We start from the raw sequence: 14,490 nt of genomic DNA, 5'->3' as shown, positions 1-14,490 counted from the left end.
GATTCTATTTGGATTTAATTGAAAATGAAGGAAAACAAAACATTTCTATTTGAATGCATTTATTAACCCTTCTCCACCCCCTCTATGTCCTGCCCCGAAACACTTTGCCATTGAGCAATATTGATAGATTTGACAGAAAAAAAGGTCTAAATAAATGGGAAAACCACAATAATTCCATTATCAATTGGCTGATGGTTAAAAAACTTCGATAATTAGAATTGCAGGTCAGATAAAATTGTAGAAAAAGGAAAAATAAATAATAACTTTCTTTTTTGAAAAAGGTACCATAAAAGCTTATGAATTCAAAACCATTCGAACGAATTCTCCTCATTTTACTAGACTTTGTACTGACCACCCATATATGAAATATCTAATTTGGCCACTATTTGTGCGATCGTGAAAGAGACGAATACAAAGGAAAAACATATATTTAATAAGTAATTTTTCATTTACTTTCAAAACTCTCGTAAAACTAGTGGCTGAACACAGCTGGATTTCAGCTGGCTGAAAGTACTTCAGTACGAATCCTTGCTCTTTTGCTTTGCTCCCACAATGAGTAAACAGTTATTTTGCACAAAACTGCTCGAAAAACGACATTTTCCGGCACATTTTTATTGAAGGGACAAAAATTCATGAAATAGCGACGACTAGAATTGGCTGCGGTAGGCCAATTGACTCGGAATGTGGCCAAACAAACTCGAGTATCAGCGATAGTTTTTTTTTTATTACAAAATATACTCACGAGCTGGCTCATACCTTTAAGAGCCTGTTTGGACCTGCTCTTAAATCGAATTACCAAAAAAAAACTGTTCTTATACACAAATCCCGACCCTATTTCATCAACATAATAGAATAGCTATAAAAAGTGACAGTCAAAGACATAAAAATGTTATACATTTTGCAGAGTAAAAAGAAAAACACACGAATAAAAATGCACAAACTGTACACTTTAACAATATGGCATTGATAAAGAAAGTTTTTGAGTAAAATGTATTAAAACAAGTTATGTATACATTGCAAGTGTATTCGATATTCTGAATTGCATATTGATGCAAAATGCGCGATTTTTCGACTTGCGTCCGTTCATTCATTCATTTTTATTTTTTTCTGTCTGTACAGCATGACAATGACTAGAAAAAGATTGAAGAAAGTAAACACAAAACTTGCATCATAAATCCGTAATTGCAAACAAGAAAAATGGCAAATACAGCGACTATAAATTTAAAAAAACAACTTGATGGTGCAGCACACGGCTCACTTTCAAAGTCGATAAAATGAAATATACAATATATTCAATGGATGTAACAGTAATTTAACCAAACAAACCATACATGTATGATGTTAACGTCATCTCTTTTTTGCTGCTGTTTTGTACGCAATTTATCAGCTGCGTGCATCTTGATGTTGGTAACTTTATGCGATTGCACTGTTTTATAGACGCAATCACAAAAGAACTTGAATTTAAAAAAAAAAAATATGAAGAAAAGAAGACGCAACCAAAATAGTTATAGTAAATGTGTGTTTAATGGCTTTTCTATGTGGTAATTGTTTGTGTTGGCGAACAGTGAGTGGTTAAATTTATTTCACATTTTTTTTTTTATTAATTTTATGTATTTTTCTTTTGTTATCGAAGAAGATTTGTTTTGTGACTGTTTTTTTCTTATTTTTTTCTCTTCTTCTTATTTTTAGAGCCATAGTTTATGGTGATGTAATCATAATACAGCGCACAAAATCCATTGTTGATTATTGCAAAATGGCATTTTATATCGAAAGAGAAAATGAAAATATTTTAATTCATTCAGTGAACCGATTCAGTTGCAATTGAATGAAATCATTTTTAAAATCACACACTTACCGCTCAAATAGATAAGAATATGCATTTCAAGGGTTTCACAATGCCGAAATCAAAACCGTCATCCAGCATTTGCATATAATAATAACATATAGAAGAAAAATGAAACAGAAGAAGAAAAAAAAACAAACAAACAAATACACAATTCATTTTGAATGGTTATTTTTAAAACCACATACAACATTCTAACCATTTATGCAAAATGCAAACGGAGAAAATTATGTTCAACAAAATCCAAACAGAAATAGAATATACATTGTGTAGTTGTTTCATGTTATAGAAATTAAAAAAAAAAACACTGAGAATTATTCTTAATTTTAACGTAGAAAAAAAACGTGGCTCAGGAGCATCTATATTAGAATCGATTTAATGCACTATTAGTTTTCTAATCTCAATCTAAACAACAACAAAAACCTAATAACGGTCCAAATAGATTTATACTTTGTTATTATATCACAAACTTCCTCTCTCACACACACTCACTTTATTGTGTAGCCCCATCTGGACTCTCTCAAAATCAAAAAATCTGAGAGTTTACAAATTTCAAAATCGGCCCTATTAAAAGCCAAACATTTATGAATCATTGAGAGCGTTCCAGCCTAAGTCATCAGCGACCGCCGACTTGTTAAACGGCCAATGTTAAGTGCAAACTGAAGTCTTTTTAAAATGTGGATTATAATTATTGTACAAGTGAAGATGAAAACTAAATACTGAAAAAAACATGAAAAATGGGCTACCATACACAATACCTTCCTATCTTCATCCTTATCACACCATCCATCGACCAACCATACTCTTCTTCTTCTTCTTTTTTTTACAATTGACCGTCGAAAAAAAAACACACTCTTTATAATGTGGATCGACATTTTTCTACAAACAAATGGGAACGACGTGAATTGGTGCAATCAAATGGACTTCAGCTGGACTGAAGTTTCGACATACACACACATATATACACTTACATGAAAGGAAAATTCTGTTCTTCAATTAATAGCCATTAAAAAAAGAAGCCATAGATAAATAAAATCAATGTGTATTATTATATTATTGAAGAAGAAAAAAGTAACTCATTTACATTTACATAAATACAATGTGAAATTGCTACGAATTAAATAAAAAAAAAACCACAAATAAATCATTCAGAAATATACACTCGACTCAAATTCTATTTGATGTAATATAATCGTACAAAATGTGCACAAAGACAGCCACACATGCACGTAGCACCAACATTGACGATTAGAATTATTCTCGTTCTATTTAAGTCCATAATGGTTTTTGTCCAAATGCTGAATTTAATTGAGCAAACCATACAACTATTTTTTTTTCGTTTCTTTCTTTTTGTATAACGAATCAAGCAATTCATATTAAATTATGAACAACAATTGTCGCGATGTAATGGAAATGGACAATGACCAAACATGAAGAGCAAATCATTCAATATTATCGTGAAAATTAGTGCAAGGAAATGAATGGAAACATTTTTTTGATGACATTTTTTTTTTTGTTCAATTGATTAATGTGAAATTACAAAAGAAAGAGAAAAATCGACGCAACGTTTAAAAAAAAGCATTTTATGTAAATTCGTCCACTAAAAACTGTGAAACAAAGAGAAATGAGGAGAGAAAAATTGCAACCAATTATTATTGTATTGTATTGTATTCAATGTTATAACAAAAAAAAAAACAATAAGCACGCATATTAAATGTAATGTATAAACTAAAAAGATATTAGCGTTAATATTGAAACAATTATGCATTTGATTTTCCTTATTTAAATTAAATTCATTTTCATGAGGGTTTTTAAAAAAATTATTTTTTTTTTGATTGTTTATTGAAACGATTTTGTTCATTAACATTCGAAAAGAAAAACAAGAACAAATTTCAGCGACAAAAAATGTACAAGAAAAAAAAAATGATTTAAAAAAAAACAGTTTTCAGAAGGAGAAAACGTAGTGATGTTGTATTCAAAATACGATAATGCAGATCGATAACGCAGATTTCTCTACACCAAAACATTCTCACATGGAATTCATACAGAAAAAAATTGAACATAAAATATAATGAAAAACAAAACACGAATTGTTTTATATTAATTTTCTGTTGACCTCGTTTGTACCAAATTCAATTAACATGTAAATAAATCATGATACAACCAGTATTACGTCTTTCTATTCAATTTTTATTTTTTTCATCCAAGAGAATTTCATTCAACAGTGTCATATCATGTTGCGATGAGAAGAGTCACAAAAAATGTTTTTATTATCAATAAATCGTTTTTTTTTTTTCATTTATACTTATCCATTTAAGCCCTATGGGATTCCAGATTCAATAAGGGTCACTTGCTTCCTAACAGCGTTCAATATATTTGTTTTTTTTTTCTGATTTTTGTGTAAAACCGTGGATAAACATCCGATATGTGACTAAAGATTCAAATGGGATCTGGTAGAGTACCATCTTTCACTCGAATCCAATATTCCTGAAGTCGTTGCAACCACTGTAACCAATATTTTCGTAAATCAGCTTCAGATAAATTGAAGACATTCGCTGTATCACCATTTTTATATGCAACCACAACACGACCATTTTTAACGGTCATATCATACCGTGGATCAGCGTTCAATGCTCCCAAATATGCACATAACTGAACTGGTGCATCGTATGTTGATGTTATTCTTGGCTTTGATTTTTCCGACGTTTTCCATTCAAAGGCACACAATTCGTTGCTGAAATGATGAAAAAAGAAAACTTTTTTGTTTCAATTTCTTCAACCATAAATTCAAAATGTCTTACCGAACAATCGATACGTTATCGATGATTCCTTTGTATTTGAGTTCGGCATGAATGATTGGTTGTTCCAAAAGTACCGGTTTTGGTTGGAGTTCATTCAAACTGTTGTCAATGCTTTGCCATAATTTGATGAGGTGTGAATCGGGCATCGGCACAGTGCCACTAATTAAAAATTTCTCAATGGCCAAATGAAAGTCTTTTCCTATTCCTAATGTTTGTTGTTCATACTGTTTAAATCCATCCAGTCCAAGTTCGGCAATTTTACTTAATTTCCATTTTCGCAGTGCGATTCGTGCCGATTCGGGCATTGTAGCCTGTAATACTTTACTTATCGATGGTATAGGTATCGATTTATCGTCGAGCACCTTGTGCACTTGACTATGTGACATTTTTTCACAAATTAACGGATAACTTACAATCGATTTTAATGTACTATCGTTGAATGGAATCGGTTGCGATTGATGCTTGTTGTCGTTGCTTTGTGTTGACGTCACCAATTGTTGGATTAAACCTTTTGCCGTTAAAATTCCACCGGTCGCACTTTGTCCACTTGACTTGTCTAAGTTGGCCGTCATTTTTGGCCGTGATTCATCAGAATCATCATAATCACTCGAAAAATTTTCTGCTTTCGTTGAATTGCCTCTTGAACTTTTCATTTTAAGTATTTTAACATTTGAAGTTTGTGACAACCAAAGAAGTTCATTGGTCATTTGCTTATCAACTAATTTTACATTTGGCACTTTTTCTTTTACAATTGGCATTTCAAATGGTGATGGTTCTTCGTGGTCAGAACGTACTTGGTTTTGGTAATTTATATTTCTTATTGTTCCTTGGGGAATTACGGAGACGTCGCGTACAACACTTCCATACAATTTTTTTTGTGCAGCCCGCAAAAGTAAGAGCCGATCACGTCGGCTACGCTTATCATCACTTGAAAATTGTGCATTTTGTGTGGAAATGAACGGTATCACGGATTTGGTCCGTGCTGAATTTTGCAGCAATTTTAACATGTTGATTCGAATGGTAAAATCAAACGGAAAATGAATCTGAAATTTTTTTATTCAAAATTCGGAGGTTAGGTTGAAGATCCATTCACCAAAGCCCTAATGACCAACCTGGCAATGTCTCCCTGCATGCAGACGATTTTTTTTATTACAATTCAATTGAATTTGGAAGAAAATATGAATGTTTGAGTTTTTAATAGTTGAACAGTTGGTGTCTGGCTCTTTATTTTCATCAATACGAAATGTGTCTTGTCCAATATTATTGTTACCAATAACAAATCAAATTCTAATTGTGAGAGAAATGTCAGTTTTGGCGCTATACTCAATTTATAGTTGTAATCTGTCGATTTTTCTTAAAAATGGACTCAGTATAAGGGACATGAAGCCTTTTCATCAATGAAAAAGATTAAATGTTTATTTTTTTTGCAACTAAATCATAATTTAAATGTAAAATTTCATAATTTTTTAATAAAACATTGACCTTAAAGACAATATATATGAAGCGTCTGAAGTTGGTTGCAGATTTCAACTCAACCGAGTACTCAATGATGCTATTAAGTACGTGTCATATTTAACTAGCGTTCTAATATGTATATTGGTCTGTCAACGGTTTTCGGTAAAGACAACGCGCATTCATATCGCTTTGCAAGTATTTGTTTACAGCAAGAAGAAGAAGTGTTAAAAAACAATTTCAATAATTGGTGTCGGTACCGAATTGTGTTTTCAATTAAGATTTTTAAGCGAATTTTATAAAAAGATTTAAAAAAAAATTGTTAGAACAATTGAAAGCGAAACATTGGAAAAAATGACAGCACCAAATGATGCCGAAGATACTCCCGTTCGCCGATCAATACTCCGAAATTTAAGCAACACAGGATATATGGTAAATTATTACGGTTTTTGTGTTCATCCTTTTTTTTCTTCGCCTGAAATATTTACGCCATCAACTTGTATGCTTTGGTTTTTTTTTTCAATTGATCAAAACAACAAAAACAAAATTGTCACTTCAAATGAAAACAAAAACAAAAAATCCATGAAAACATTGCAATTGTTTTTTTCCAATTGACGGCCCAAAAAACCGTTTGAATCATATTCAAAAAAAAAAAGAGAAGTTTGACATTTATGTGTATGCATCAAACAATCGTTGTATGTCACTCCGTTCGATGCGTGTGTGTGTGTGTGAGAGTGCATGTATCTGTGTGCGTGTGTATGCAATCTCAGTATATATGTGGCTATAGAATGAAACATACAATTCAAATGGCTGCGCGCAATCGGTCACCATTTTTGTTCTCTCATCCGAATAGTGTTTGCGCGTATTTTGTGTATGTTTGCGCGTTAACTTAAACCATCATCGTTGCCGTTCTCTCTCACCATTCACTGTCCAATACACACTCTATACGCGTATTGTTTTCAGGGAAAAAGCAAAAAAAAAAAAATTATTCAAAACTTCAGACAATTTTTTGACGTACCGTGATACACAAAGTGTGTGATGTAAAGTTGTGTTTTGATGTGTTGCGAATTGAAACGCACACATGAAATTAGTTATTGTTATTTATTTTTCTCTTATTTCTTTACGTCTTCGATCATATTCAGAAAATATTCCGAACCAATTTCTTTTTTTTCGTTGGTTTTAATTTAACACAAAAAAAACACACACACACACCAGTGAAACAAAGTGATATTTTCCGGGCGAAATGTTGTGAAATTTATATGAGAAGAATTGTTGCATGTTCGTGAGAAATTGATTTATTTCGCGCGAACAAAATCCATTCGAAATACCAATTTTGGCCTTTTTTTCCTCCTTGCAACAAAATTATTTTTTCCCCACTTCTTCATTCATCGCACTTTCGTTGTTGATTTGTAAATAATTATCCGTGAACGTATTTGTACATAAGCTTTTAGTCGACTTTTAAAGGAAAACACGATCAAAGCAACTATATTTTTATGTGAACAAAAAAGAAAAGAAAATAAACAATCATCACAAAAAACACACGCTACATAAATGATGGAACAGTGTTATCGAGCCGTTTTTTTGTCAAATCATTAAATTGCACCAAATTTAATTTGACAACATAGAATTCCTATTGTTTTGAAGAGAAAACAATAAAACACGCAGCATTTTTTTTTTCCGCATAAATTACACAAAATGAATGGACCAACGATTGAGGTTACTATCACCATACCAATTTTTGATTTTGAATGTTATTTTAAATTCGGCATACTTTGATTTGCATTTTCTGTTTATATATTTGTGAATCGCACATTTTGCGATTAAATTTTGTGAAATGAGTTTGTATATGTTAATTTCGTTCCAAATAGCAAAATGACGATGAAGCTGAACGAGCACATCGACGTAGAACATTCGGAAAAACAGCGGCCAATACAACGCTTAGTAGCGACAGTTTGATTGAAGAACAACAAGGTCTTCAAGATTGTTTGAAGATTTATCATGATAATGTAAGCATTTACAATACATCGTTAGATAAACATGATCATTTATTTATGAATCGAAAAATGTAAACACAATCGAATTGCTTTGTTCATCATTATTTTGTTGTGTGTGTGTTTATTTCAGAAAATCTGCCAGAAGAATGCGTGGACGTTGACGTTGATTGATAATTTGGCGAATTTACTGGGAAGCCATCATAAAACACTGAAAAATTTTCAAATTGTTGGCAGTTCATTGGAGGCAACGACCAAAATCTATGGACTACGTGTCGATTCAGTGCATTCGGATATTGTACGAATGTCATCGGGTTTGGGGCGCATGAAAAGTACGTAAAGTATATACCACACAGTCGATCCAAATTTTTAGTTGAAAAAACTAAATGAAATTGATTTGTTTATAGGTAATTTACCATCGGCCAATGATGATGATGATGTCGATCAGAATGATGCAACCGCTGAGAATATTGATCAACCAAAGATTCCGGTGAAGAAAAAACGGACACGCAAACAGGTCAGCACCGTCACCACCAATAAAGGTACGCTGAATGCGCGTCTTGAGATGATTCAAATGCCCGACTCGTTGGGTTTTCAATTGAATTCAATTATGGGCGAAACATCAAGTTCAAATAAACTACTATTGAATCTATTGCAAACGAAATTCTCCGATTTAAAACTTACCATGGATGATCAATTTTGGGATAGTAAATTATACGAACAAATCACATTCAATGAAAATGATAATTACGATATTAACGATAATGAGTACATTGAATTACCAATTAAATTAAAAACCGACAGAAGACACACACTGCGACAACAAATGAAAGGCTATGTCATATCAAACACACCGATGGATGATGATGATGATGATGAGTAAGTATTTTGAAACTCAAACCTATCGAGTTACAAATGTTAACACAAAAATATTCGATATTTTCGAATAGGGAACAACAACAACAACAACAAGCGGCAAGCGCATCATTCAATATGTCACAATGTTTGGAGTATGCATTTGATATGGATGCTGAAGTCGAACCGATGCCAGCCGACAATAACTATATTATGGATGTTATGGACTTTGATGCTGGCAATGATTTCGATGATTTAACACAAGACGATCGGGCCGCGATAACAGCATGCAAAGGTTTACGTCGAAAAGCCGAAATGATCGAAGATCTACGACCATCGGACACAACAAAATTGGAATATTCATATCGGCCACTTGATAATATCAATCAATTTTGGGCTGGACCCTCATATTGGAAATTCCGTAAATCACGAAAACTTACATTGAGTCAACAACAATCGATTGCAACGACCGAAGGCAGTACAGTCGCACCAACTGCACACAAACGCAAGGCAAATCGACCGAAAAATGAACCAATCAAATTTTCGACATTCATTGAAAGCGTTACAGAAAAAGATGCTGACGACAGTGATGATGAGATTTTTGTATCAACCGAATCAAGACACGGGCAAAAATTCAAAAAGACCAACGTTTATAAACGTTGGGATTCGAAAAAATTAAAATTACCCACCGATTTGCATATCGATCGATCATTATTCAATTCATATGTATATTGTCCGAGTATATCAATTGTTAAAAAGCCCAGCGAAACACCAGCCAATGATATTGATGCCGATGATGCATTTGATTTTGACAATGCTGATGATGGTGTGCCGTACTGTACCGATGTGGTAAGTGATGTCGCGATTTTTTTAAATCATTTTTTTAATGATTACTTGTTGGATGATTGCAATTTTATAAACTTATGATTGATTTTACAGCCGGCGGACGATGATGAAATTGTAATGAAAGAAGACAATGTGATGGATCACATGAGCGACGTACCTGATGTTGAAATTCCTATGCTGGAACAAATTCCCGATTCACAAAATAATCAACATGAACATGAAATTAGCCAGACCTATGAAGGAGCACCACAATTGGTAAGCGCCCAGAAAATTTCCAAACACTAAAGAGATAGACTAAACGATCGATTTGCAATTTTTTTTTATATCTCTCTTTTTCTCATGGTATTTTTCTTGCTTTCTCCTCCTTCACTCTCTCTGTCATAGGTTCAAAAGATTGATATTCAATTTGCGCGACGTGCAAAAGTTATTGATATGAAACAAATGAAAACGGTGTGTTTGAATACGATCACAAAACAATGTGAAAAAACGTCAACGCGAACATTCAATCATACAAATCTACGACATGAGGAGAAATACAAAGAGGGTGCGGCATCGTTTGGTATTATCTACAACACTTTACCGCATATGCTAACAAAAACGATGGCCGAAAATCTATCACCATCGATTGCGTTCTATTCGATATTGCATTTGGCCAACGAACATCGACTGCGTTTGCACAAATCATCAAAGGATAATGATATGAACATTTTCTTAATCCGGCAATTAGAAGAATGACGATTAACATTACTTTAAGCGAGGAAGAAAAACAAGTAAAAGAAGCTGAAGAAGACGCGCACCCATTCACATTCATTATAATTCATTTAACCTTTATTTAATTACACATATTTTTTTTTTGTTCAAACGAAAGAAATCATTTTATCTCGGTAATAAGTCTTTGTGAAACAGAAGAATAGAATAATGATAGAAAGAAAAAAAACGTACAGTTAAATTGTAATTAAAATTCAGATTTAAGTGCAAACGAATTGGTTAACTGTTCAGTTTATTCACTCTGTATTCGATCAATTTCGTAAAATAAGGAGATAAAAATAAACCAAATGGAAATTAAAATCGAAAAAAAAACCGAAAAACTTTTAATAGCAGTGAAAAACAGAAGCGATAGAGAATAACAGGAACAATAGTGATCTTAGAGAAAAGTTGCTATTTAATTTGAAATAAAATGAAAACGACTGAAAATTAAACAATGATGTATGATTCATTTGTGACAACAGAATTTCTTGTAAATTACTTAATGTTAATAAATGCAAATTCTATACTTGAAACAACAAAAAATTTATGGACCGGTCTACTTTTAAAATTTTATTATTTGTTTTCTTTGAATATTTTGTAGATGTAAAATAGATTCTTTATATTTGGATAAATTTTCAATATATTTATATATATATATTCAACGTCGTTTGCATCAATGAAAAAAAAAAACATGTAGAACCAAAAATACAAGAACATCAAATGAAATAGAGCAATTTACAAGGCTTCGTATAGACTATCATCGGTTGCATTCAATTCGGATTGGTTGTGATGATCTCCGGATAGTAAATCATCGGCCGTTGATTTTTTGGATTTGCTACTTTTTTTCTTCTCCTTGTCGCCCTTATCCTTTTTATCCTTTTTCTCTTTCTTGTTCTTCTTTTTGCTCTTGTCACGTTTTTCTTTCGCCGGTTTTTCGCCATCATCATCACCGTCGCCACACTCATCGTCCAAATGCGGTCGTTCGATTTTCTCTGCTTCACTAGAGACGATGGCAGCTACCGTTGCATTTTGAATAGACTTATCAATGCTTGGCAATGACGCCTCATCCTCACCACCTTCTGGTGAACGCCGTTGATTTGTATCTGATAGCCAACTATCAAATTCTTCATTCGAATGGCCGTCCAGACTGTTGTTATCGTTTGACTTGGTTTTTAGTATATGCGGAATCTCAATTTCATCACTTGAATTTGAACTACGTCGTTTCGATGTTAGTGCCAAATCTAAATTAACGTGTGGCATTAAACCTTTATTCTTATTCTTGGCCAATGGATTGACTTTGGGCTCTGACTTTGCAACAGTCGATGTTTGCGATTTTAATGAACCTTTTGAAATTGTAACATCATCGTCGAATGGATCATCGTGGAATTTAGCGACAAGCGGATTTCCCGTATCATTGCTATCACTATCTGAATCACAATTTGGATCAACTGGCCGTGCATCTGTGTTTGATACAATTGACGGCAAATCATCCAAAAATCCTTTGTCCAATGCACCACCATCCGGACAAAATTCTTCGACACTTGTTACTTTATTGTCAACACGCAATTGAGACTCTGCTGCAATTGTAACCTCTTTGGTGGTTGCTAAGGGCGATATAACATTTGATTTGATGACTGGATTTGTGCTCGTTCGACTGTCAGCAGGCAATGTGCCACGCTGAATGCCAGGCACAATGATCGGTTGGCCAGCACCAATAATAATACTTTTTGTTGCGCGCAACTCTGGATTTACGTGACTCGAATTGATTGGCGACGGTGTGCTATTTGTGACAGTGGAAGAACTCATTGAATTACCCGAAAAATGCGTTAAATTCTTTGGATTTGAATCGGCTATCTGGCGTCGTTTATTCATTAAATTTTCCAAAAATGTATTGTAATCGGAATCAGGGGAACTCTGAAAATCGAATCGAAATCGATGGAATTAGAAAAGGTTTTTTTTTAATTCTATATATAGATAGTACCACCAGTAGAGAGGAGACCACTGAAGAGTATCAATTGAGAAATTCTCCTCCTCCTCATGTGCCTCCTCACCACTCCTCTTCCTCGGAGCCAGAAAATCATATACTTACAAGAAATTCATTTAATTCAAGACTACACACTTCGGTGTCACGTTTATTCCGATTTAATAGTGCTGTCAATGTTTCGCGTTGCAATTGAAGAAACGGTAGGCTGAAAAATTTATGCAATAAACGAAGACCAAAACCATTTCGCATCGAACTTTCACCGTATAATACTTGTGCCGAACGCCTATAAAAAGACAATGTCAATAATGTCAAATAAATAATGCATTTGCATTTCAAAGTGTTTGTCTAAAAGTACGTACGTTCCCAATCCTTCGATAAGTCCGTCCGCTTGACCGGGTGTAATGACCCGATGATGACTCATGTCACAATGATTTCCCAATAACAAAACTGGAATGTCACCAGGAATTTTTGGAAGTTCCTTCGATGCATATTCAAATGTCCAATTTTTGGTAATGTCCATCATTAGAATAACGCCATGCGTTCCTTTGTATACATCTAAAAATTCAGCATCAAGTGCTGGCGTTTCGGGAATTGGTGCACCGGTTGTAATTTTCAAGCCAGTTGGTCGTGCTCTTGCTTTACCACGATCCACAACATCCCATACTTCAACTTTGACGACATCTTCGGTCGCTTTAAATGACCATTGAATCGATGCCACATTTATTTCCTCCGACGGTGTGTACGTTTCAATGAATCCGCGACCCTGTAAACGCTCCAATAAACATGATTTGCCCACATTTCGATCACCTTTAATTATTATTTTCACTGAAAACAAACAAAGACCATGCATTCATTGAACATATTTTTTTATTGGACAATTTTTTTTGCGGGAGGGGCAGTATGAACTTACTGTTGTATTGAACGCCTTTGGCAAATTTTCGTTGTAATGAACCGGACATCGGGACACATGACGCATTTGGTGGGGCCGATGTTGCATTTGCACCATTTCCCGTTGCATTGGCCACGGATGGCGATGGCGCATCTTGTCGCGATGTCAATTTCTTAAATGCATTAATCATGATTGCGTGTCGTGTCTTTGTGCAACTTTCACTTTGTTGAAAATGTTATAAGGTAATTTTCGCGTTTTAGCATGCTCAACTTCAATGAATATTGATCGAATTTTCAATATGTTTCGTTTATTCAGGCACCCGAAAAATTACAAACATTCAAAATGACACCGAATTAATGGAAAAAACAAATCAAATTTTCTATCGATAACTCCTTTTCTAATAAGTTTAAAATGAATGTTTCCGCACTTTGTGTTCGAAACAGAAGATAAGCAATTATGAGCAACAAATATAATGTACCAATGAAACCATATGTTTATTTGCAAACCATCACTGACACTGTACTGAACAAAACAATAAATAAATAAAACATTGCGATTTTATGACAACACTTTTTTTACTCATTGCGATGACCTATTACTTTGCTGTCACATTATCATTTTGGCTATTGTTTTCGTTCTTTTTCTGGCTGTAGTCACTTGTTCTCATTAATCTAATTTAGAATATGTATGGAAAAACGTTCGGATGCATGCCAAAAAAAAAACAATCATCCGCTGCTGATTCAAAGTAACAAATAATTTTCAAAAAATACACTTTTGATATTGAACGCCAAGTGTTTTAAAACTGTAATAGCCTGGAATTGTTTAACCAAGCAACAAACATTTTTTTTTTCAAAAACCTTGTCCTTTCCGTCACTGTGTGTACACGAAAATATCGACAGAGGTAAATAAAATCAGTGATTCACAAAAATAAGTGGGTTTCTTATTCTGTCGTCGTCATTTCGTATTGGTATCTTTGCCGTACATGAACATTCAATATGCTGGCGAGTGCACGAGCGCGCGCGTGTGTGTTTGTGCATGGCATACGCGATACTGTGGAGGTAAATTTCTATTCTTACGTTACG

At 33.7% G+C, this 14,490-nt stretch overlaps 3 protein-coding genes across 4 annotated transcripts; 1 reads left to right on the top strand and 2 right to left on the bottom strand.

Moving 5' to 3' along the window:
- Positions 1–4,012: 4,012 nt before the first annotated feature.
- On the bottom strand, positions 4,013–5,923 carry LOC116342371 (mitochondrial genome maintenance exonuclease 1-like). Its single transcript, XM_031769992.1, has 3 exons — positions 5,757–5,923; positions 4,645–5,687; positions 4,013–4,577 (listed from the first exon to the last, which is right to left on the bottom strand). The coding sequence occupies exons 2-3, from the start codon at positions 5,649–5,651 to the stop codon at positions 4,283–4,285; spliced, it is 1,302 nt and encodes a 433-aa protein (XP_031625852.1). The 5' UTR covers positions 5,652–5,687; positions 5,757–5,923; the 3' UTR covers positions 4,013–4,282.
- A 342-nt stretch (positions 5,924–6,265) lies between these two features.
- On the top strand, positions 6,266–11,016 carry LOC116349733 (condensin complex subunit 2). 2 transcript variants are annotated; one of them, XM_031781346.1, is made up of 7 exons: positions 6,266–6,528; positions 7,965–8,102; positions 8,221–8,419; positions 8,495–8,966; positions 9,038–9,791; positions 9,882–10,043; positions 10,173–11,016. In XM_031781346.1, the coding sequence occupies exons 1-7, from the start codon at positions 6,451–6,453 to the stop codon at positions 10,521–10,523; spliced, it is 2,154 nt and encodes a 717-aa protein (XP_031637206.1). In that variant the 5' UTR covers positions 6,266–6,450; the 3' UTR covers positions 10,524–11,016. The 2 variants fall into 2 exon arrangements, with proteins under 2 accessions (XP_031637206.1, XP_031637277.1); XM_031781417.1 differs by lacking the exon at positions 6,266–6,528 and adding an exon at positions 6,922–7,812.
- A 44-nt stretch (positions 11,017–11,060) lies between these two features.
- Positions 11,061–14,431, bottom strand: LOC116349867 (rab-like protein 6). Its single transcript, XM_031781530.1, has 4 exons — positions 13,430–14,431; positions 12,879–13,344; positions 12,625–12,802; positions 11,061–12,449 (listed from the first exon to the last, which is right to left on the bottom strand). The coding sequence occupies exons 1-4, from the start codon at positions 13,596–13,598 to the stop codon at positions 11,271–11,273; spliced, it is 1,992 nt and encodes a 663-aa protein (XP_031637390.1). The 5' UTR covers positions 13,599–14,431; the 3' UTR covers positions 11,061–11,270.
- Between the last annotated feature and the right edge of the window lie 59 nt (positions 14,432–14,490).

This window comes from Contarinia nasturtii, unplaced genomic scaffold, assembly GCF_009176525.2.
Source record: "Contarinia nasturtii isolate CC-2019 unplaced genomic scaffold, AAFC_CNas_1.1 Cnas_scaffold_78, whole genome shotgun sequence".
NCBI classification, from domain to species: domain Eukaryota; kingdom Metazoa; phylum Arthropoda; class Insecta; order Diptera; family Cecidomyiidae; genus Contarinia; species Contarinia nasturtii.
Note: the sequence above shows the minus strand (reverse complement) of the source record. Positions and strands in the feature narration are given on the sequence as shown.